Below are 24,036 nucleotides of genomic sequence, written 5' to 3' on the forward strand. Positions count from 1 at the left end.
ATGTTCTGCCAGGGAGGTGAGCAAGAAGGAGGGGCTGGGTAGGATACAAGGGATTTGCAGGCCCTCAATGAGGCATCAGCACATAGCAAGAAGAATTCTAATCAGAAGAAAAGGAAAAGGGTATGGTGTTTTGTTTTCCCTTCACAAGAGCCTTCCTTTGGGCTTGCCCATGTTGTAAAAAGTGGAAAGGTGGTAACTAAGACCATGTATCTACCACTCCTGCTGTTTTCAGGAAAGGATATCATGCTTATCAGCTTGTGACCCTTGGCTTCTTTCTCCTCTCCGCCTATGTCACTGGTTCTTAAAATTATAGCTTGCTTTTTATTTCCTTTTTGAGTAGGAGTGACAAGGGGTGTGGGAGCATTAGTAATAGATGAATCAGAACACAAAGTATACATGAGCTTGTATAGTAATAATCTAACACTACTTGCTTTTTTCTGATAATGGACTCTAATATTTTTGAAAGGTGATTTGGCAGATATCCTTAACAATTGCCTGCAACTTAGTCTATGACTAAGTTTACATGACAATGTCTGGCACTACTATCAGGTCAGACATGGTGTTGTACTGATGTGGGTATGTAACTTGTGCACCAGAGCTAACTGGTATCCTGCCAGCCTAGAGCACAGGCACAGTGAACTTCACAGCTACCTGTACCCACTTGAAATCTGACACATACCTGACATGATTGATTTTGTTAGTATCTTAATGCTATCATTAGCTTCTATGCAGTGTACTTGTGTAATGGTTACACAACATTTAGGAAGTGAATAAGCGTCTACTGTTTGCAGTTGTCTTTGCATAACTGGCTATTTTTACCATCATTTTGTATTATGTGGGATATCAAAGAATAAGTACCGTTATCATGATTTTCAAAAATTCTGGCAGTACAGTTTTTCTTTCAGTAGAATTCAAGCTTAAGTTCACTCAGCATCACAACATAAAGTACAGAAAATATAGAAACATTTTCTTGTAATTATGCCATTAAATATAAACAACTATCAGAAAAAAAAATTGCAAATATTGAATGTTTTCCAAAATGTGACTGTGATGCCTCACTTGAAAGAGTGGATTTGAAAATGTTAGAACTATAATAAACTCGTCATTTCAAAGTTGAAGCAAAACCAGCTGTTGTTGCCAAACAAACCTGTAGTGTATTTGATTGTGTAGACAATGTATAGATTAGAAATTAATGTTTTGGTGTTACTCATTTTGGATTTGTGTTGTCAGTTGCAAGACATTTAATTGGAAGGCTTTTATTCAAATTGGTATTCTTTGAATTACATCAAAGTATTGATTTTGAATTACATTTTATTTCAGCTTGAGACTGCTTAGAACTTTTTATAGTATTAAATGTAATGATTAATCTTAGAGGGTAACTTCTATGTGTTTTTGAAGAATAGTTACTTATCTTTGCTCATCAGAAGTGCACTTGTTTTTTCGATTCTCTCCATCATGGTGTATTTATTATTATTCCAGAGACTTTTACAGCAGGAGTAGGGCAAGAGTGCTTTTGCCCAAGCCAGCTGTTGAGGTGTTAGTCCTAAAAAAAGGCATTTCTAATGTGATAAGTACATCATCAGAGCAAAGACAGCATGTGGATATCTGTTATGATGGACTACTGTCTCAGTTCAGTAAATGAAGTCCCTGTTCTGATGATGTCTGTAATCTACCCATGGCAGCTCTCATGCTTTACTGTTGTTAACGCTAGAAGATCTGCATGTGAAGGAGACCCAATACCTCCTCTCAGGCGAGTGTGCAGTTATGTCATATGTCAAATAGGTACTTTCAAATAATGCAGGTCATTTTGTATATGGTGTGTTTCTGCCTGGCATCTGCACTCCAGTTTTGATGCCAAAAGGAGAACTTATTCAGTGGTATGTTTCCTCCCTTCTGAAAACAGTAATTAAAGCATTCTTTGCATTTTACTTCTTTAACCTATGTAAAGATCTGCTTTAATTATGAAAAATGTTATTCAGTGGTTCTCCCTGATAGTATGCATAGGAAAACATGGAATACATGAATGTGTTTTTAACACATATATGCTTAAAAGTCTGTGATGCTTATGGGACCATGCATAATAGAAGTGAAACATCATCTGCAGTCTGAAATATTTGCTTTTGTTTCATAGTTCAGTAACCAATGAGTTTTCATTTCCTACTTTGTTGGCAGCCTGCTGCAGAACAGGTCATATGCTCCGGCTTTGTTTCTTCTAAGCCTCTGCCACTTGTGTCTGTGGCAGAAGTTAGGTACTGATTAGTCGGTGGTCACAGCTTACCCACTAGGTTTCTTAGGAATTATGTAGATATCAACCTGCAGTGCCCAGTTTGTACCATTTTTTCTGGGAAAAAAAACCCATAATGAAACTTACTTGTCCATTTCCCCATGCTTCACAGCCAAGGTGGTAATGCTGAAATTGTACCAGCGTAATACCATGCTTACATTATTCCAAGAATGGAGCAGAGAATGAAAGCCAAGCCATGGTTTTACTCAGGGTTTTTTTTGTTTTTTTTTTAATAAAGGCTTTGAGAGTTCATAATCTGTCAGTGTGAAATTCATAGGATAAAACTATAGCCAGTCCGTTAAACAATTACACTTTCAGTTTGTGGTACTGGTCATTTGAGTGAAGTTACATGGTTTCTATATGTGGACTGGGCCATTGAGAAGGATGTAAGGAATTGGTCTCCTATGAGTTAGAACATGTATACAGAGAAATTATTTAATAGAAACTGCATTGTTTTAATGAAGTTTTTTATTTAAGAATTTATATAGAAGTGATGTAGGATGGAGTATTCTGCTCACTCCTTTCCCTTCTTTAGGTATGGAAAACCAGATCAAATATTACTTGCTGGCTACAAAGGACAAAATCCAAGTTGGAGTCAGTAACCAGGCAAGGCTCCAGTGTTCAGAGGCAGAGGCTAGAATCTTACACTAACTATTCAGACCTTCTTTATTTAACGGCAAGTCTTCTACTTAAGACGGAGGGATTTGAGATCCCCTGCTATATCCTTTTACCTTAAACAGCCTGATGTATTTTTTGGGTTAGGATTTTTTTCTCCCATTGCTCCTCCTTGAAACAATAGCTATTGTTAGAGTAAGTAGGAATGTTCATATTATACTTTTTGTGCTGTAATGGATTTTTGCTAGAACTATGCTAAGCAATAGATATTGCTTTGCTAGATTATTTGCTTGCGTTATATTCCTGTGTTTCTTTTTTAAAAAAAAATCAGTAAAAAGGCACGTATTCATTTTACCGGATTTATTTTGAGCCTCAGATTACAGTTTACTGACACTGACCTTTCAGAAATTAATGGCAATTGTATATCAGTAAAGAGGGTTTAAAAGATTTCCAAAGCACATGAGAACAACTTGTATGTGTAACAGTGTGTATGCCCTCATGTGTAGAAATGTACCTAGGTATCTTAGGCTATTTAAAGGTCTTAAAATACGACCTTTAAAATTAATCCAGCTCAGGGTTCAACATTACTGATTTTATTTATAAGCTTTTCTATATTCCCTATTGATAGACTTTCCACAGTGGTCAGGACAACTCCCTCCACTACTGGGCAAGTTATGGAAGGACTCAAGGAATGGCCACAGATCTGAAAAAATTTGGAAAAGGCCATTACAGGGGTTGTACCAAATTCCAGATACCCAAAGCACAACCCAAACCCTTCTCTTTTTTGGCCTAAAAGTTTTGATATACAACGTATTGAGTTTTCATTGTCTTTTTAGGAATGAAATTCTGTTCATTTTTAGGATATTATCTTCCAGAATTAATGGCACTTGCATCTCTGGATTGTTCAGAGATGGATTGTATATGGATAAACTGAGATGAGAAATAAGCTTTCAGTTGTGCTTACATAAGAGGTGGACTGCTACTTATTAAGTACTTCAAGGATCTAATAAATGTGTTCCACTTACTCTTCTCAAATTGAAAATAAAACATATTCCTTGACTAAATGGAGTTAGTTGTGACACCCTTTACAGTCAAAGGTACTCTAAGAGGTAGGATGCCTCTGATGCTCTTCCAAAAAAGACAGGTTGCTGTAGTGTTGACATCAAAACGACAGGTCTGTATGATACCGGCTAACTCTTCTTTTTTTTAAAAAAAAAGAGTTTGCACCAAAATGCAAGGAACCTTATAAAGGAAACAGTTCTGTTTCTGGTTTTCTTGCTTTAATATGTAATTTCACTGCACTGTGTGTTACTCAGATTTGATACTACTAGGTATTACTATAGACTAAAACTATTTTCAGGGAACCCTTTTTCTGAACTCAGCAGTTGAGAGTCCCTTTTCTGGTACTTTTAATTCAGTAATTCATAAAATCCTGCTTACTGTAGCAGTAAAAGTCATGAATTTTGGATGACAGGTAGCCAGGCTGGGGTTTTTTTGGCAGAAGCTCACCTATTAATACTCACACCTGCGAAGTTTATGCCACACATTTAAATTGGTTCTCACATTGAGACTGGCTTCTTCATCACGTGTGCAATGTCGGAACCGCAGCCATTCACCCTTAAGACAGCATCTCCTCTTACTATCTTTGGAGTATTTTCCACAAGACTGTTAATTTATGTATTTTGGAGGGGGGAAGGGAGGAAATTGCCTAACTTTTTCGATCAGCCATCCTAAAAATAGCTCTTCCTGAGGTAAAGTCTCAGAATTTCCAGTCAGAGGTAACAGAGATCTTGTTGAAAGAATTGCACGTGCAAGAACCAGGGAGAGGAAAGGAAAGGCAGAGATTCATCTCAAAAACTAGTGAAACAAAAAATGCACTGATTTGGTACTGCTCCAGTAAGAAGTAAGAAGTTTATTTTTCCGCAAGATTTCTCTGTGTTAATTGGTTAAAAAATGTTTTTCTGTCTGCATGGAGAAGACTGTGGAATCGTCCTTCCACTCTGGTCACTGCCCAGATTTCAGGAAGGTACTTCCTCCCTTCACAGTTCCTTGTCATTCTTGGACAAGAGCCCTAGACAGCGTTAAACTCCTGTGCATGTAGCCAGGTGAGAAGGATGGTCTATGTTCTGCAGCTTTGCACAAGTGGCTAACTACTTCCTTCCTAAGTCTTTCACTTGCCAGCACTACGAACGCCACCAACTCATTACCCCAGTGGGCTTTGTAGTGTATGATCAACTAGTTGGAATTTGGTTTCCTTTCGTAGAAGATCAGGTATTGTGTTCTTGTAATTAAGATCACTGCATTTAAAGTAGCAGGTACCTGTGTGCGAAACTGAGTGAAAACGAAGAGCAAACTTTCAATTTTCAAGTGCCTATTGGTTTTAGTAGTCAGGTTTTTATAGATTAATTTTTTTGTGTGTGTTTTTTTTCTTACGTGTAGTAGCTGCTATTGTATCTCAGTTATCAAAAACAAAAAGATAGAAATGCTATGAAACCTGCAAGATTTAAAACCCGATCTCTAGGAGAGTGACTGAATGAAACAGATATTCTGGAAATGCTATGTAACTAGGTTCCAGCACATGGATTCTTAAATTTAACTTGCTCTCGTATCACTGGTGGCAGTTGCTACCAGCTTTGTGGCGTCCTGTTTGCGTGTACAGCATTTGCATCTTCAGACAGTATTTCCACGCTGGTAAATTTTGATCAACATGCTGGTGACATCTTTATCAAAGTTTGGGTGCCTCTGAACTTTCAAACTAGTCTTGGAATTTATTTTTGGAACCACTACGGTAGTGGTAAAAAAGAGTAGTGCAGTATTTCCTTGAGATCGAAAGTGTGTGTCAAGTGATGGTAAAATAAGGGAGTTTTCTTGCATGAGCATCCAGTGACTCTGCCATTGGGAAGGTGTCACTTTCTAGAAAAAGTAAGCTCTTCCTGCAGGGTCCTCATTTCATCCAGTTTTCTTGCCTGTGTTTCTGACATGGTGTTTCAGGCGGTTTGTGTATACAGAAGACAGTATTCATGTTTGAAAGACTTAACAGGTTGTGAAAGACCTGTGCTGTATGAAAGACCTCAGCAAGGCACGCAGCCAGTTCCGGTTCTGTTTTGATGTATACACGTGGTTTCATTTCATTGGATTAAATCAGAATTGTCTTTAATATAGTAAATGAATGCAAGATTTCAGAGATTTCCTGGGGAATAATTTGGTTTTGATTTATACCATCATTTGGAATTCTGGAATCTCTGCAGTGGGTAACTACGAAGTCTGAAGTGGAAGCATTATTTCTTAGAAGTATTTTGATTTAGCAAAAATGACACTGCCTTTTGTACATACTTGAGAAAATGTCTCAAATGTGGGGAATAGCTGTTATCATTTCATACCTATTTTAATGTAAAATTTAAACTTTTTGCATCCTCTGAAATGCATAAATAACCATATTAAAACGAAATAATTTTCACTTCCTCTGATTCTGCTTCATAGTTTAAAACAAACAACACAGGCCACAGGATGGTTATATGTATGGACTAGTTAGGAAGTTTGAAGACATTTTACCTGTAAGATAAATTGTCTTTTCTACAATGACACTCCAAATAACATGCCAGTGGGAGAGGAATGGTTTTATTCATACCTTTATTTTACAAAGAACAGTGTTCACATTCTTAGTGGCCTTGTGGCAAAACTTAATGTTCCTTTTCAGTACTTGAATGTCCTCTGTAGATCCATATCCTAAGGGCGTTTTTCCATGTATGGACCTTCCCACAGCAGGGAGTTACCATTTTAATATAGTTCCTGTGCACACCAGATCGTTTTGGGACTCTTCCTTTTCTTTGAGTTTTCAGTGTGGAGAATGTAGCAAGGGAGGAAGCAAAGTATTCATCACATAAAAGCCTCCTAAGAAATAACACCTGCTGAAGTTTGTTTCTCAAGTAGCTATTCTGAGATGAATAGAATGATAGCATAGAATTAATAGAAAAGATTAATAGAAAATAGAAAAAAAATAGAAAGAAATGGAAATAGAATAGATGAATTAGTAGAATAGAATCTCCATTCTGAGATGAATAGAGAATTTCCAGAGTGACAGGTCCAACAATATGATAGGTCTGTGTAAAAGTGAAAGGAATGGTCTTTGGCGTCCCAAGCGTTTCTTAAAAGGAATGTGAAAACCTTCACAGTGTCATCACAGGATAATTTCTGTCATAGGCTCTTTCTGATGCTTCTTCTGCGCTATTTGATATGAGACAGTCTGGGCTCAGTAGTTTGATTTTTTTTGTTTTGATTTTTGTTTCGCAGTATGAAAGCTATTTTAAATTAACACTGCATCCAGATTTTTACGAACAAGTTAAGCCAAAGTCTTATACCTATGACTACCTTTGGTATTAAGCCACACAAAACCTGTAGTATCATATCACTACAACTGGAAAATGTAACTCATCTCAAGCTGCTTAGAAGGTTGGCCCATGTTTCCCCTTATTTTCTGATAATGCCTCCCATGTTAAACCAGTTCGCTGGTTAAAGTTCAGAGTTCACATTCACTGAAAATCATTTGAAAAGATAATGTACAGAGGTCACTTAAAAACAAAATAAGGTTACTAATTCATATGTCTAAAAAATACCACAGTTGTAGAATGAAGTGGTTACTTAAAATAGCTTGCTTGTATAAATCGTAGTGATAAAGTCTTTCCTGCTGTTCTTCCCACTTGTATTTCCTCCATTCCAGTTTGCTCTGCTATGCTTCACATCTCTAACAATACAGTCAGCCTGGTTCCTTCCAGTTCGTCTTATTTTCTCAGCTCTTCATTTTGCTTCCAGTTCGTGCTGGGACACACAGCAGAGCATAGTAGTCTAAGTCCTGGTGCCAAGTGCCCTTAGCAGACCCTTGTTACCTACAGCAGCTCGTTCATCTGCTTGATGACATCACACTTTCTATGTATTTACGTACAAAATTGTTTCAGTGTTCAGATGAGACCACTGCTTTTAGTTAGCAGAACCATTTGCATGGATTAAAAATACCTGAAAAAGAGTAAAAATGCAACATTTGGTCACATTTGAAGAGCTTGGACAAAATTCTTGCTTCCAGTTGGAGAATTAGAAGGCCAGAAAGTGGTCAGATCTGATGAATAATACTTCTGTGGTCACAGAAGCCCAGACCTGTCATGCTTGGCTGCTGTACCATCCCTCTTCCTTCAGCTCAAATGCAGGATGTGTATTTTGGTATTGCATTGTAGCTGTTGCGTGCTTCCTAGAGATGGTACTCAGTATGTGTCCTTTAGAGGAAATCCCAGGCTGCTGTCATGTACTCTGTGATTCGAAGTGGTGTGCTCCTTAAATGTATAAGGAAAGCCTCCATTAGGTGGCAAACAAAATTATTTGCAGTATGCAAACACCAGCATTATGCTATTGGATCTGAGTTGAATAACAACTTTGTTTCAGAAAAGCTGTCTTTGCCTCTTTCTAATACTACATGGTCAAGTGCTCTGCTAATTATCCTATGTTCTTTCCTTTTTGGATAGATATTGATGAATGCAGCATCATCCCAGGAGTCTGTGAAGGTGGTGAATGCTCTAACACCGTGGGAAGTTACTTCTGCATCTGCCCACGGGGTTATGTCACATCTGTGGATGGCTCCCGCTGTGTTGGTAGGTATTCCACCCTGTAGGCTTTTAGACCTCTCAAGGTTATCAAGGCAATTTAATTAAGCACCAGAACTTTTGTCCCAACCATCTAGCACTTCCCCCCTCCCTCCCCGGACCTCACTATGTGCTAACTAACTGGTATTGCTGATCCAGCTACTTAAAATTCATAGCAGATGATGATGATGATTGCCACTGCAACCACCTTTATGTAGGCTTTATGTAGACAGTGGACCCCTCTGTGTTGATGGTATTGTAGCCTGAGAACTCCTGCCTGAGACCTCGTTCTTCATAGGAAAAAAGTAATTAATATCTCTCTGTTGTCTAGGCAAATATAGCAAATATTAATTGTAATTGTTTCTTTAACCTGCATCTGATAAAACCAAAAACTAAGCTCATTTTGGTTCTAATGGAGAAAACATTTATCCATTGTTATTTCAAGTTCCATCTTACATAGGTTAATTTAACCTTTAGAGATCCATATAAGGCACATATATAAACTCTGAAGTGTATACTGAGGTGCCACTAATTTGGCTGTAACAGAAAATAGACCAAATAATAGATTTCAGTAGATTGCAGCTTTTATAGGACAATTTATTTAAAACCTGTTTCTATATTATAAAAGAGACGTATGCTTATTTTCACATGTGGTATTTTCTTTTAAAGAGCTGCACATGTCAAATATACAGTATAAACCATTGTGATGAATGAACTAAAAATACCACGTACCGTGTTTAAAAAACATTAACAATTGCTAATGTCTTTTCTACATCACATGTGGTTCTTCTTGTTTCAGACATCTCAAACCACTTTGTTCTCATGTTGGGAAAGGGATGGGCATTCTGATGAATTACAGATAAATGATGTAAGCCAGTAGCAACCCAAGACCTACAAGTGATTTCACATGGATAATTTTTTGCACAATGTACCCAGCTTTTGTTATCCAGCTTCATCTGATAAGTGCCAAACTTCAAGTATATTGTGGCTAGCCTCAGGAATACTGAGAACCGATGATTTCCAATATGATAAAAATTTCTATGGATTTTGGCATGGTTTACAGTCTGATTTCTAAAGTCAGCTCCCAGAACCAATTTCACACAAATCACATGCCCTAGTCCGCTAAGGCAGGCCTTTGTGTCACAGAGTCTCCTTCCCTTAAATGAGCATGTGTCTGAAAGTTCTTGTGCTCTCAAATGTTTATACTATTGGAGTATAATTTGTATACTCTAGAAGTATAGTTTCTCCTGTACTTAGGAGAAAGTGAAGAATATAATCCTTATTAATACAGATTATTTTATTCTTCCTGGTTTAAGATAAATATTTGCTTTTAACCAAAATACCAGGATGAGCTTGGTTATTGTAATTGGTACTATGTCTTTCCAAATTCATTGAGCTTTTCTCCTGATCAGCATTCAGGAGCGTGACAATCAAAGATCTAGGATGTGTCCTTGAAGGAACTGGAATGTAATAAGACTGACATGTTTATATAGAGTAGTTTTCACATGGCACTAATAAAAATACTGTCACACATTCAGTCTCCTGAGCAGAGCAGACTGGATAGCATTTCTTCAGTCAGATACATCTACACCAAGGAAAAAATCATTAAATGAATTTACTGATGTTGCAGATGTTACATGAAAAGTCTTGATTTTTGTCATAGTAGGCTTTTTATGTATTTTTATCTAGTTTCTATTTGTATTGCTTTGTATCTTTTGTATCATCCATATTTCTTGTTAGCTTGAGCAGACTTTAAGATTGCATGTTTGATTAATGCAAGACTAGTGTCACTGCACATACGTGATCCTGCAGTAAAGCAAACATAGAATGCATTGGTGCTGATCACCTCTGATAAGAATTGGGTGTGTTTCAGAGTATTTTTGGATTTGGTTTGTGTTTTTTTTAGTACAGCTTTTTAAACATTTTAGTCCTTACATGAATTGAATAAAGGGAAGTAATTTTGAGAGTTCATGTTACTATTTTTGGTTTTCTTTTTAAATTAACTTCCAGATCAAAGGGCAAGTACATGTTTCTCTAACCTAGTGAGTGGCCGCTGTGCACAGGAGCTTCCCGGTAGATTCACCAAAAGGCAGTGCTGCTGTGAGTCTGGCCGGTGCTGGGCCATTGGGTCTGTTCCAGAGATGTGTCCTGTCAGAGGATCTGGTGAGTGGCTGGCTGGTTGGTTGGTTGGTTGGTTTTCTCCTTCTTCTTGCCCATTCTAGTTGGGATGGAGGTCACTGGAATATTTTAAACGGCTTTAGAATGTAGGTTAAATGGAAAAAGAGAGTCAGAAATTACATTATTATTCATTCTTGTGTTTTTAATACTGATGTTACCATCTGTGAGCCATTTTTTTCTGGTCCATGACTGTTGGGGACTAGTTTCTTTAACATCCTTTTGTTGACTTTGGAAATAGTTCTTGGGAAATGGGAAAGATTTTGTGGTTAAGCTCAAAGAGGAAATGACTCTGAGGGTCCATAGTTCATTTTGATTTAAAGGAACAGCTGCTCTCTTGTTCCATTAAATTTTGGGTTACTTTGAACTAGAAATGCATCAGTATTTCATTTATTCTTTCAGCTCTGTTCACAGAACAATAGTCCACATCCCTAGTGAAATGTATTTTCAGTTTATCTATATCAAGATCTCTGAGTGACCAGGGAGTTACAGTGTTGCTGGCAATGCATCGACAAAAAGGTTTCAACAAATAGTTTTAAATTACAGTATTTATCTTTATTTTTTTTGTGTCTTTCCTTAAATAACACCTGTCACAATCATGGATTGGAGGTGGGAGAGGGAACACATAACATCAAAGAAACAAGGAGTTGGTGTTCTGGTTTTTGTAGCATACAAAGATCTGTACCTTCATTATAAGCTGACTCTGAAGGCTTGATTTACTTTATGCTTCTCTGTGTGTTCCTGTTTAATAGATGAACACCGCAGACTTTGTGTGGATGGTGCTTCTGCTGGAGGTGGTTCCAGAGGTGGTGGGACAGGAGGAAATGGGTTCCTTCCCAGTGGCAATGGCAATGGCTATGGCCCAGGAGGAGCAGGATTCATTCCCATCCCTGGAAGCAATGGTTTCTCCCCAGGTGTAGGCGGAGCAGGGATAGGGACAGGTGGTCAAAGTCCCACTGGAAATGGCCCAATAATTACAGGGCTAAGTAAGTACTTGCATAGTTGTGACTTGTTTCTCTCTTTTTTTAATTCCTTTTATTTTTCCTTTTTTTCTGCTTGGTTTTTAGTCTGGAAAAGATACGGTGTTCTTAACACAAAAATCCCTTTGTATTTAGGACTTTTAAGAGACCTCAGTTGATACATTAGTAAGTTCAAGAGACCTTTTTTTAACAAGAGTTCAGAGGTAGGAATTTTTTTCTTCACGTCAGTTATAGAGTCCTTGAGCCTATGCTGTCCCTGCTGATCTGTCTTGGTCAGCACTAATAAAACTCCAAATTTCTAAGTGTTTTCAAAAAAAACCCAGTAGGGTTTAAAATAAACTGTTCTTTTTTCTTTTTTCTTCCAAATGTGAAACTTACCTATTCTGCACGAACACTGCATTGACTGAAAGCCCAAGATGAGTAATATTCAGACGGAAGTCTCGTATATGTAAAGTTGCTTGTAACATGCGTAAGCATGTCTCTAGGATGAGAACCATAAAATGAATGCAAGGATTATTATACAAGTATTATAAAGACAGGTAAACCAAAAATAATAAGCATATAGGAACAGACAGCTTCAACTTTCATCCAGATTGTGGTTTATTCTTGAGGCCACTGACAATCTAATCAGGCTATACAAGTAAATGGTAAATCATAATTAAGACTGTTTGTCTAATGTGTTTTTTCTTTCTGAGAGCTACTTGTTTTTGTTAGTTTACTGTTGCGTCAACACATATGGAAAAATACTTGATTGGAAAAAATACTTGATTTGATAGATATATTTATGCACCTGATAACATGCTTTCTGAAGTCAAGTATAACCTTCATATTTACTTCTATTTGAAAATATGAATATTTGTCACATGTTCTGTTTTTTTTTTATTAGCAATACTCAATCAGACAATAGACATCTGTAAGCACCACCTCAACCTTTGTTTAAATGGACGTTGTATACCAACCCTTTCTAGTTACCGATGCGAGTGCAACATGGGATATAAGCAAGATGCAAATGGAGATTGTATTGGTAAGTGGACTTTCTAAAATCCATTTTCACTTTTAAAATGCTAATATTTTTCCACCTGTTTTTTTTTTTTTTTAAAAAAAACATATTCTTTTTCTCCTACATACGTACAAATTGTAATGATACTGCTCTCGTAGGGAGAGGGCAAAGACCATCATATTACTTACACTAGAATAACTTAAAATCTTTTTGTGAGTTAACTGTTTCCTTAAAAAAAACCAACAGAAGTCTTTAATCGCAAATATTGGTATTGAGTATTTCTGTACTTGGTGCATATTGTACATTTTTGTCTTCATGTTCAGTAAAGTAAGTTCTGTTCTATGTTCTCTTCTGTTATGCTCACATAGCTTCATTTTTGCTACAGCAGTTAGTGTCTAGTTATGTTCAAGATAATGAAGGGCAGAACTTACATTTTACCTGCTCGTAAGGATGAATGACAGTTTGAAAGATACCAAGTCATTAAAAAAATGTATGAATTAACTTTTGGTTATCTTTACATTTCATATGAAAATATTTAATGCTAACTTTATAAAACAAGAGCTGAATTGGTGATTCTGCACTCTTATTCAGTTACTGTGGGCTTCACTCTTGCAGTGTCAAAGGTTCATCAGGTATTTCAGGGAAATAAAGAGTTTGTGGGTTCTGGGGTAGTTGTGTGGAGAAGAATCCTGTATGCAGGATACGGCTTAGTATGTATATAGGATCGATCCTAAATAGGAAGGTCTGGTTATATTTCTGATTGAACATTTGCTTACTAATTTTTTATAAAGAGATTTCAGATCTGTGAATGGAAATACTGTACAAGAGCTTGTTAGCGTTAGGCTTTTCTCACTGACACTGTGCTTTTAGAATAAATTTCTAGCATGCCTGTGAATTAGAGGAAAATACAGAAACAAAGGAATGCGGAAGATTGCAGCTACATGAATCCCTAAAAAAATCTAATTGAAGACTATGCAGTTTACAGTATGCAAGTGAGAATAGTACAGGCAGATTCTGACATACATGCAGCAGATGGGGTATCAACCAGAAGCTGAGCTGGGAACACTGCATCTCTGAGTTGCAAATTCTTCCGCCTCCCATTGAATTGCAAACTGAGTACCAGGACCTGCCAGGCTTGGCACCCTGCCTTCTGGAAAAGTGAAATGCGACAACTGTTGAGTAGTGCTTTTCCTTTGATGTCCCTGTTTCTTATCATGTTTAAGCTCTCTGTTTTCCTTTCTTAAATCAGCTTGATATGCTGCACCTCTAAGTTTGTGAGTCCCCTTAGCTAGGCCTTCTCTTGCACCAGAGAGGTCGGTTATACTTAGATCATTTCTGACCATTGTTTGTACAGCCGCTTCTTTAGAAATGTCAATTGATGGAGATTCCACCACTTCCCCAGGAAGTTGTAGTGCTCCAGTAGTTGAACTTCCAGAAAGTTTTCAGAACGTCTAATCTAATTTGAACACTATTTTGCAAAAAATCTCAGCTCAATTGTTTCTTGTCCTATGCCCAGTATATAAGGAAAGCAGTTCAGTACCTTCCTCTTTGCATTTTTGTGTATTTGAAGACTGTTACGGTTCTTCTTCCAAGTTGTCCACTATGATATAGCAAGCCCAACTTTTTCAGCTGTTTTTGTTTGGGTGAAAGTTTTCTGTACCTCTGATCTCTGGCTAGGAAATTCAAGACACTTAGTATCTTGCTGTGTCCTTCGGCCCCGGGGAGATAAAAGTGCATTGTAAAGTGGGAGTGAGAGTTTTACTATACATCTGTCTTCCATGGATATTCTTTCTTTACAGTACATGGAAAGAGCCCTGGCACTATTGTTCCCAGTGCTAAATTTTACATTGCTGAAATCAGTAATATTTTTAACTATGATGGACCTTGACTCTTGAGGAACTGTCTTGAAATGTGCTGGGCATCTTCTGAGAGCTGGCATATTGAACTACTGTTTCGTGATGAAATCTAGGTCACAGCTTGTATTAGAGGAGCAAGTTGAAAATATCTGAAGCACACAGATATTTGTTATCTATTTGATAATACACAATCTATTTATGACTTTTTTTTTATGTTTGCTTTCTAAGTTCAAGTGAAGAAATATAGATGAGTAATAATAATGATTGTTACAAAGCTAGCAACAAAGGCCTTTCTAAACTTTACTTTTTGAGGCAACCATCCTGTGTTCAAATCACTAAAAAGCAGTGATAAATAACATTGTGGTGGAGCATGATTATGATAAATGCTTGCTTATGCTTATAAAGAATTATTCTACATGAAGAAATATACTGAAAGAGCACATAGCTGTAAAAAATGAGCCTGCATACCATGGAAAGTCATGGTGTCACCTGTCCCTAAAATAATTTCCTGTTAAGGTAAGACAGATTCGACTGAGCTACTTTGTGCTTCAAATCAGCAGGCTGAATAAAGGTGGCATGTGATTAAGTAGCAGTTCACCATGGTATATGAGATTTGAATGCTGTTAAACTCACAAAGCCCTTTTTTAATTTGCAAAGCATGGAAAATAAATGGAAATGCAGAGGTAAAAATTAGCATGGTTTGATACTATTACAATCATTTGATTATTAATCAAATGCATATATTGATAATTTGTCATACGTAAGTTAAAAGACTAGGAAAAAATGAATAGTGGAAAATAAACCAAAGCAAATCTGGTTGCAGGTGGTAAGGTTAACTCCTAAATAAGATGTAACTCCAGATTAAATACTAGATATTAATAATACTAGAAAATTTTAGGTAAGTAGATAAACCAAAAGCCGCACCTGAGTTTGGGTCACCGTTTAGACTTCTGCTGTTACTGAACACCAGTTTCAACTACTGGCACAAAAGAAATGGTGCCTTTGGCTCCTTTTTGGCTTCCCAGCCTAAATGACCAGGTATTCATGTATTAATCTGAGAGTGGCTTTTTGGATTAGTCCAGAATAGGATTAAACTTTGTAGTTAAGCCTCTCGTGAAATGCTTCGTTTGCTCTATCTTTCTGCCCCTTTATAGTTAGGTTGCAGCAAGTAAAGTTACACAGATTTAATTTAAACTTTATATTTTTCAATTCTCATTGAAGAAATAGTGCATGAAAAAATAAAGTAGGTCAACCATCTGTGGTTTAAAAGGCCCATCAGATTTAAATGTCTGGGTGCTGAAATTGATTCTTCTAAACAGCTGGCTGGCATTGTGTCCTCTTCTGTGGGGTCACCCTCTAGACCACCAGCCTTGCCATTTACCTTCCACTCCAGGCTTGCGCTAATAGTGAAGTTTTATCTGATTTTCAGTTTGAGGTTTAAGTGCCTGAAAACTGTCGGACTAGACCGAGAAGTGCACGGAAAAAAAATATTGTAGACCTGTTTAATTCTCGAACACAGAGTTAGATGCCCAGGAAAAAGCAGTACTCAGATAGGGAACTTAGTCTTGACTTTGTAATGCACACCCCAGCATGAAATGGTGGTCTGAAAATTGAGGCAATTTTGGATGCAATAGGATCAAAACAACAATTTCAGCTGGTTTCACAGAAGTGGAAGGTGCTGTGCCAGATACAGTAGTGTTCTAGATTGGAAGAAAGGAAAAAAACAACCAACAATGGCTTCCAGCAAATTTAAGTGTCATTTTGCCTATATTTTTCTGTATGAAACAAATCAGTCATTATTTTGACTCTTCAGTTGTTTGCCATTTGAGTAGCTGCTTGTATTCCGAAGACTTTTTATAAGAGAGTGTACTTTATGAATATTTATGTTAGACAATACAGCTTTGTTTCACTGCTATTTTCTAGTAGTAGTATAAAGAAGAAACCATAGTATCTTAAGTGCCACACTGAATTGTGTGTGGTTTGTGAATGGTAGTTGCTATGTAGGCAGGAACTTAACTACATGGAATTTCTGTGTGTACTGATACATATTAAATGAAATTAAAGCTTTGCTTTAATCTAACTTGGATACTCTTCTCATTACTGAAAAAAAAGTCCTGGGGCGTTGGGAACAGTTACATTTCACCGTGTGGGGTAAGGTTAATGGTGTATAAATGAACACTGCTTCCATACCGCTCTATCTCTCTGGCTGCCTACTCCCCAAGCAATAAATAAAGAACCTGGAAATCATTAGATATTTATGTATAAAGTCTTATTTCAAAATTATCCTGCCATATAAAAAAATAATGGTGTTACATACTGCACTCTGACCTAAACTTGTATTATGCTTCTGTCATGATGGAACATGCCTGATGGGTCAAGGACCATACGTCTCCTTAGTGATCTGACACTGAATGGTCAGTCCCCTTCCCCAAATAGATATTATTATTACTTTTCTTTATTTCTTTATGTTTATAAAAACTCTGGATAAAATTGTAGAGACTTTGAAAGTGGCAGCAAGCCTGTAGCTGTGCTGTGTTGAATTTTAGTTGTTTTGAGAATACAAATCTGCATATTTTAAATTTTGTAATGTATCTTCAGACTCATCACAGTAGGTCTTAAGGGGGTTTTGGAAGTTCCATACTGTGTCTAGTGAAATTCTGACAAGTGTTAGAGATGAAACACTGAAAAGTGAAGATAAGTGTGATGCAAGTGGTGAAAGAGAAATATTTGACACTGAAGAGGGTTGTGCTGGGAGACAGAAAACGTAGGTTAAATATCTCTGTCTCAGATGTTTCCTGTTTATACTTCTGGAATATGCATGGTTGCAATGCAAACTCAAAGCCAACTACTCCTTTATATTAACATATATTTGCCATTTCCCTCTTTTATCAAGAGCTTATAAAAATAAGAGCATCTTAAGATGCATATTTTATATGGAAATCATCTGATGCACATGGCTTTGGAAGGATTTTCTAAGCTTAAGTGAGCTGTTTCACAGAGGAACACTGCATTCCTGCTGTACAATTTATAAATTAATTTACAGCAGGATACATTTCTAGAATGAGCATGCTTTCTTCAACTGATGAAGCAAGTTGAAACCTATAATAAAGAAAGTCATAAATGTCATTAGCTGTAGGAAAACTAAATAAAATAGATGAGTGCCATATCTAGTATTTATAAGTTCCCCCTGTCCTCCCCTATACTAAAGCAAGATAAATATGCAGTAAAGTCATTTGAATTAAGATATTTGACAAAATATTATTGTGAAAATGTGGTTTAGAGTTTGAGTTTTCTTGGTAGCTGAGGACTTTGTTCTGAAGGAATTATGTGTGATCCTCCTTGACATCCCATATCAGCTGAGCACGGAGTTAAAAATACACAATCTAGCACTCATGAGAAAGAGTATCCCAACAGCCAGGTACCCTAGAGAAGCATGAGAGCAGGAAACTACTATAATTACATAGAAGTCTACTCCAGTGTAAAGACACAGTCACTGTTTTTTTCATTGTATTTAACGTTCGGAATGTCTCTTTTCTTTATCTTCATTCTTGTGGTTTTAATGGAGTGGTGCTATCAGCTGCTATGCAAATGTGAATGAGCTATGCGTGAAAGGAGGTATTTAATTCTTTCATTTACTTTGCCTTCATTCATGTAACTGTTTACCCAAAGCGATCTGATTACATCTAGGCACGAAGAATGCTGTAAACCAGCTCGTTGAATCAGTGATTTGGGTAAATTCAGATCTCTTTGATATGTATATTGACAGCTTAGAGAGTTGGGGTTGTTCAGCCTGGAGAAGAGGAGGCTCAGGGGAGACCTTATAGCGGCCTTCCAGTACCTGAAGGGGGCCTACAGGAAAGATGGGGACGAAATTTTTAGCAGGGCCTGTTGCAATATGACAAGGGATAATGGCTAATATTTCTGGTAGCGTACACTGCAAAATGCATGGGAAAATTGTCATTACTAGGAACTGATCAGTAGTGGCTTTACTTAGCTCCAGGTTCCTATAGCATCTTACAGGCAGATACCACAAATCAGCATTGGCTTTGTGGTGTTAAAGCCTACTTAATTGAAGAGATGAGTAATTTCAGACCTATAAGTGAAATGGAGGGCATAGCTGGAGGTGATTGATTAAGAAAGGGGGATTTCATCAAGGAATCCATTCAGTTTGTAACCTGTGAAATTAGCTGTAGCAGAGAGGAGTTGCTCAGGTCATCCTCTGGTAGCTGCAGGTGGGACTGAGCCATCGGTCCTACCTGCCAGACCAGAGGGATGGCCTCACTTTGCTCCCTCGATCACAGAGGGCAAGGATCCTGGCAGGGTTTAGAGGAGCATAGTGGGGAGGGAACAATCAATGTTATTTTAGAGCTGGGAATAGTTATCTCGGGCCAAAGACACAGCTGACTCATGGATAACCACTGTGGATGAAATTTGGGAAGGGTTCTTGAAAGGAGTTAAAGTTCTCAGAGCACTGTGTCAAATTTATTTCTAATCAGTTACCTAATATTTAAGGTGATTAAAGTGTGTTTGGTTTACTAAAAACCTTTGGAAAGGAGAGTAAGGTACATTATAGAAAAGGGCTCGATTGAGTCTGGCATTACTCCAATGCAAAGACTGGGGTTGATGGTGCAATGGGGCATAAATAATTGAGATGTGGTGCACAGACTGTGGTCTCATTAAGAATCCCTCCCGCTGGTGCGTGGCCCCTCCTCACATTTCTACAATAAACTTGTAGCGTAATGGAGGGGTTTTGGATGCTATGATTTGCTCTAATTTTAAAATGCCAATTTTGATTTGCATTGTTTTTATTCCAAAGAAGAACAAATGGTCATTCACTTAAATGAAACTATGTTGAATAAAGTGTTGTTCACTTTCACTAGGCAACCAGCAGATCCCATGTCTCAAAATTCTCACACGTATTTTTTCTTTTGTCTTTCAAGATGCATATAAATGATGTAGTAGGATTTCACTTCTTAAAAATGTCTGCCTAAGACAGAGGACTAAGAACAGCTCTGTGTTCTTAGGAAAGTAATGATTTTGCACGAAGGACAAGTTTTATTAATTAGCATTTGACTGTTGGTTACTGTCTTTTCCACTTAGAAACTTCTAGACTTGAAAAAAAAAGTTGTATACGTTGTGAAGTCACTAATGCTCCTCTATGCTGCCAACAGATGTTGATGAATGCACATCAAACCCATGCTCTAATGGAGATTGTGTCAACACACCTGGTTCCTATTACTGCAAGTGCCACACAGGTTTCCAGAGAACTCCTACCAAGCAAGCTTGCATAGGTAAGAAAATTTGTTTCACGTCTGCTGACATTGCAGATGTTCTGACCCCTTATGTCAGATACCATTGGAGTTCAAAAAATAGTTAGCAATGCAATTTCAGTAAATTCCAACAGTTGTTATATTAATTCGAGCTCCAGTTCTGGGCTACAATTCCATTTGTTCTGTTGTTGCCTTTTAATGTTTATCCATTATTCTGGAATATCTGTCACTTGGATAGGGAATTCCCCAGCCAGGAGTTCCACAAAAAAATCAGGAAATAGACTATTAGCACAACAGGTGTATATTTGTGTATTTACACAGATGAAACTGTGAGTAGGGTTTTTAAAAGTATTCGTAAAGTAATTGCTGAGCATCACAAGATATAGCATTGTATCATTTATTTTACAAGTCTGTAAAATAATATTTTTCCTATCACTGATGCAATGAGAATAAATTTTTAAACATCTTTGGAAAATTTTTTCAAGTAATATTTAAATAACATGCCAATATTTTTCAAAGCAATAATTGTGACTATACACGTTTTTGTCTTAGAGTAGTTGTCTGATTATGTTGTTGTTTTGTTTTGGGTTTTTTTTGCCTTAGATATAGATGAGTGCATCCAGAATGGTGTTCTTTGTAAAAATGGCCGGTGTGTAAACACTGATGGAAGTTTCCAGTGTATTTGCAATGCTGGGTTTGAACTGACTACGGATGGAAAAAATTGTGTGGGTAAGAACTCTTCTAAATAAAGGGATGGGCATTATCATGGTGATTCTAGAAACTGTACTTCATATTACAGTTAAGGATCATTAAGGATTACCTTTTTTTGAAATGAAGTATGACCTGAGTTGAACTTACAGCCCCTGCATTCAAATAGTTATTGTACAGAATTGCATGATTTCAAAGAAAACTTGAGGTAATTTTTGTTTTTGAAACCACATGTCTCCTCAAGAGTCCCAGGTAACTCAGTGCCAGGAATAACGTTTTTCCCTAAAGCTTCTTAGCAAGTGCTCCATATATCAGCACTGCTGAAGAAATAACTGTTTTTAATTTTGACTATACTGTGTAAAAAAAAAAAACTTCCTAGATAAATTTAATTCTGGCAGATGACTGAAGCTTTTCATCCTTTCATGTAAGAAAGACAGAGGCACCCTGTTCTTCTGTACATAGTCCGCTGAAACACACAAAGTAACTGATCACAATGGGAAAAAAAATGGCTCCTTTGTCCACAGTGTGAAAACTCTTCAGATAGATACTTCATCAAAGTTATAAGTAGAATTTAATCTTCAAGTGAAGGAATATGTCACATCAGTCCTGATCATTTATTTTTACTGTGTTGTCTTCTGTAAGGTGAAGAACTATAAGCAGTTTTCTTTCCAATATTTTGCAGACCACGATGAGTGTACCACTACAAACATGTGTTTAAATGGGATGTGCATAAATGAAGATGGAAGTTTTAAATGCATCTGCAAACCAGGATTTGTTCTGGCTCCAAATGGACGTTACTGTACTGGTAGGTAGAACTGAGGGGTAACGCAGTAAGACAATCTTGATTGAAAATGGCTTTTCTCATCCATTCATTCATGTAAGAATGGCAATCTCATCACATGGATTTAATATCATACTAATACCTTACCATTACAGTAGATTTTTTAAGCTGCCTGGAATAGAAATAGGTCTTTCACTTACAGAAAGAAATAACTGAATTATTTAATAGTATTGTGAAAACTATAAGAGACGATAAATCAGCTTTTGAAAAGTCTTGGATCATTGTAAATGCAGCAAAATATGAAGGCCCTTCATGAAGTGGTAAAGTGATCAGCAATATGGGAAGTTTAAAAGTTTTTAAAGATTTTACATTGATGAACACAAACAAGCGTGTTTTCCACTTCATTATTCTGACAATTTAGAGTGCATAATACTTAAGACATTGTATTTACCACATAGCGTTACAAATGTTTTTAAGTGAAGTCATTGAAAACTTATATTAAACATTTTAAAAATAGACTCTGATTTAGCTTCAGTTTAAGTAAACTAATGCAAGATACTTGTGGCTGCCAGTAGAAGTAGACTCTGGCACAGAGTCCAGTTGGAGGCCTGTAACCAGTGGTGTCCCTCAGGGGTCAATACTTGGTCCAGTTTTGTTCAATATATTCATTAATGACCTAGATGAGGGGACAGAGTGTATCCTCAGCAAGTTTGCTGATGATACCAAGCTGGGAGGGGTGGCCGACACTCCAGAGGGCCGTGCTGCCATCCAGCGTGACCTGGACAGGCTGGAGAGCTGGGCAGAGAAGAACCTAATGAGGTTCAACAAAAGCAAGTGTAAGGTCCTGCACCTGGGAAGGAAGAATGCTAAGCACCAGTATAGGTTAGGGGCGGACATGCTGGGAAGCAGCTCTGAGGAGAAGGACCTGGGGGTCCTAGTAGACAGCAAATTATCCATGAGCCAGCAGTGTGCCCTTGTCGCCAAGAAGGCCAATGGCATCCTGGGCTGCATAGGGAAGACTGTGGCCAGTAGATCGAGGGAGGTCATTCTCCCCCTCTACTCTGCACTGGTGAGGCCACAACTGGAGTACTGTGTCCAGTTTTGGGCTCCCCAGTTCAAGAGGGACAGGGAACTACTGGAGCGAGTCCAGCGTAGGGCAACCAAGATGATTATGGGACTGGAGCACCTCCCTTATGAGGAAAGGCTGAAAGAGCTGGGACTCTTTAGCCTGGAGAAGAGAAGGTTGAGGGGGGACCTGATTAATGTTTACAAGTATCTAAAGGGTGGGTTTAAGGAAGACGGAGCCAGGCTCTTTTCAATGGTTCCCAGCGACAGGACAAGGGGCAATGGGCACAAGCTAGAACATAGGAAGTTCCGTTCAAATACACGGAAAAACTTCTTTACGGTGAGGGTGACAGAGCACTGGAACAGGCTGCCCAGAGAGGTTGTGGAGTCCCCTTCTCTGGAGATTTTCAAGACCCGCCTGGATGCAGCCCTGAGGGATGTGCTTTAGGCAATCCTGCTCTAGCAGGGGAGTTGGACTAGATGATCTCTAGAGGTCCCTTCCAACTCTGAAGATTCCGTGATTCCGTGATTTGGGCTTGAGTCATTTCTAGTAAGTGCAAAATCATCTGAATTGTTAGTTTCCTGGTTTGAAGTTGAACCATTTCTATTAATAGTTGTTTTCATAATGTATATGCAGCTGGGCTGTTGACTTAGACAGAAATTGATGACCACTGAAAAGTTCTTTGAAATTAAAAGTTACCATCTTATGGATATTCTATGCTTCCTTAACCAGACTTTAAAGCAAAGTTATAGTATAATGGGCTGGACAAAAGGTAAAATTTATCATTAATTTTGATTAATGTAGAGTCTGAAGTGCCTGTAATCCTACAGACTTTCTGTTGGTTTGTTTTGTTGATGGAATTTTTATTATTTAGTGTAATTCCAAGATGAAATTTTTACTAGAAACAAAACAAGGATATGTTGATGATTCATCTGCTATCATAAATTCATTTGGTAATGTTCCTAAAATATTAATTGTAATCTGCTTAAAAACGGTGACTAGGTTCTTGAATTGTGTTGCCTCCTGATAGATATTGATGAATGTCAGACATCAGGAATTTGCATGAATGGTCATTGCATAAATACTGAAGGATCCTTTCGGTGTGAGTGTCCACCTGGCTTGGCTGTTGGAGTTGATGGTCGTGTGTGTGTAGGTAAGTGAGATTTTTTTTTTTCATCTAAAAGCAGATGTAGTTACCAGGTTGTCAAATTAAAGAAATACATTAGATGACATCCTTCTAGGGATGCTGACAACAAACCACAGAGGATCTGTTCTAGGATAAATCTGGAATATTTGTCTTTTGTTCTGCTGTGTGTTTGTGTTCATGTATATGCATGTCTGTATATATATACACACATGTACATATATATTCATATTTATATTCAGTTGTGCATCATCCACTCCAAATCACTAAAGTAGATACATATCTTGGTTGCAACACTGATATTTTTATACCCCCCTTTTCATTTCTTTCTCTAATCTGAAAACATTTTATTCTCCCTGTACACCATAGCGTTAAAAAAGAAAAAGCTCTAGCAGAAGAAATAGTGAAAACTAGATAGACTTGTTTCTGTGAACTCAAACATCATTATTAAGAGTTATTAGGAAATCTTGCTTTATGCTATCTCATTAACCTAGTGTTAAAAAACAAGTTTAAATTCCTCTGTGGAATCG

The 24,036-nt window shown here is 37.5% G+C and overlaps 1 protein-coding gene across 2 annotated transcripts in view; it reads left to right on the top strand.

Annotated features, from left to right (window-relative positions):
* FBN2 (fibrillin 2) overlaps nt 1-24,036 on the top strand; it is a 174,896-nt gene that overhangs the window by 55,654 nt on the left and 95,206 nt on the right. For both annotated transcript variants that reach the window (XM_063319662.1, XM_063319663.1), the window contains exons 8-15: nt 8,410-8,535; nt 10,537-10,689; nt 11,454-11,687; nt 12,568-12,705; nt 19,709-19,828; nt 20,411-20,536; nt 21,198-21,320; nt 23,393-23,515. In XM_063319662.1, coding sequence (XP_063175732.1) covers nt 8,410-8,535; nt 10,537-10,689; nt 11,454-11,687; nt 12,568-12,705; nt 19,709-19,828; nt 20,411-20,536; nt 21,198-21,320; nt 23,393-23,515 — 1,143 coding nt within the window. The remainder of the gene's footprint in view (nt 1-8,409; nt 8,536-10,536; nt 10,690-11,453; nt 11,688-12,567; nt 12,706-19,708; nt 19,829-20,410; nt 20,537-21,197; nt 21,321-23,392; nt 23,516-24,036) is intronic.

The sequence above is a fragment of the Chroicocephalus ridibundus genome, chromosome Z (assembly GCF_963924245.1).
Source record: "Chroicocephalus ridibundus chromosome Z, bChrRid1.1, whole genome shotgun sequence".
Classification (NCBI taxonomy): Eukaryota; Metazoa; Chordata; class Aves; order Charadriiformes; family Laridae; genus Chroicocephalus; species Chroicocephalus ridibundus.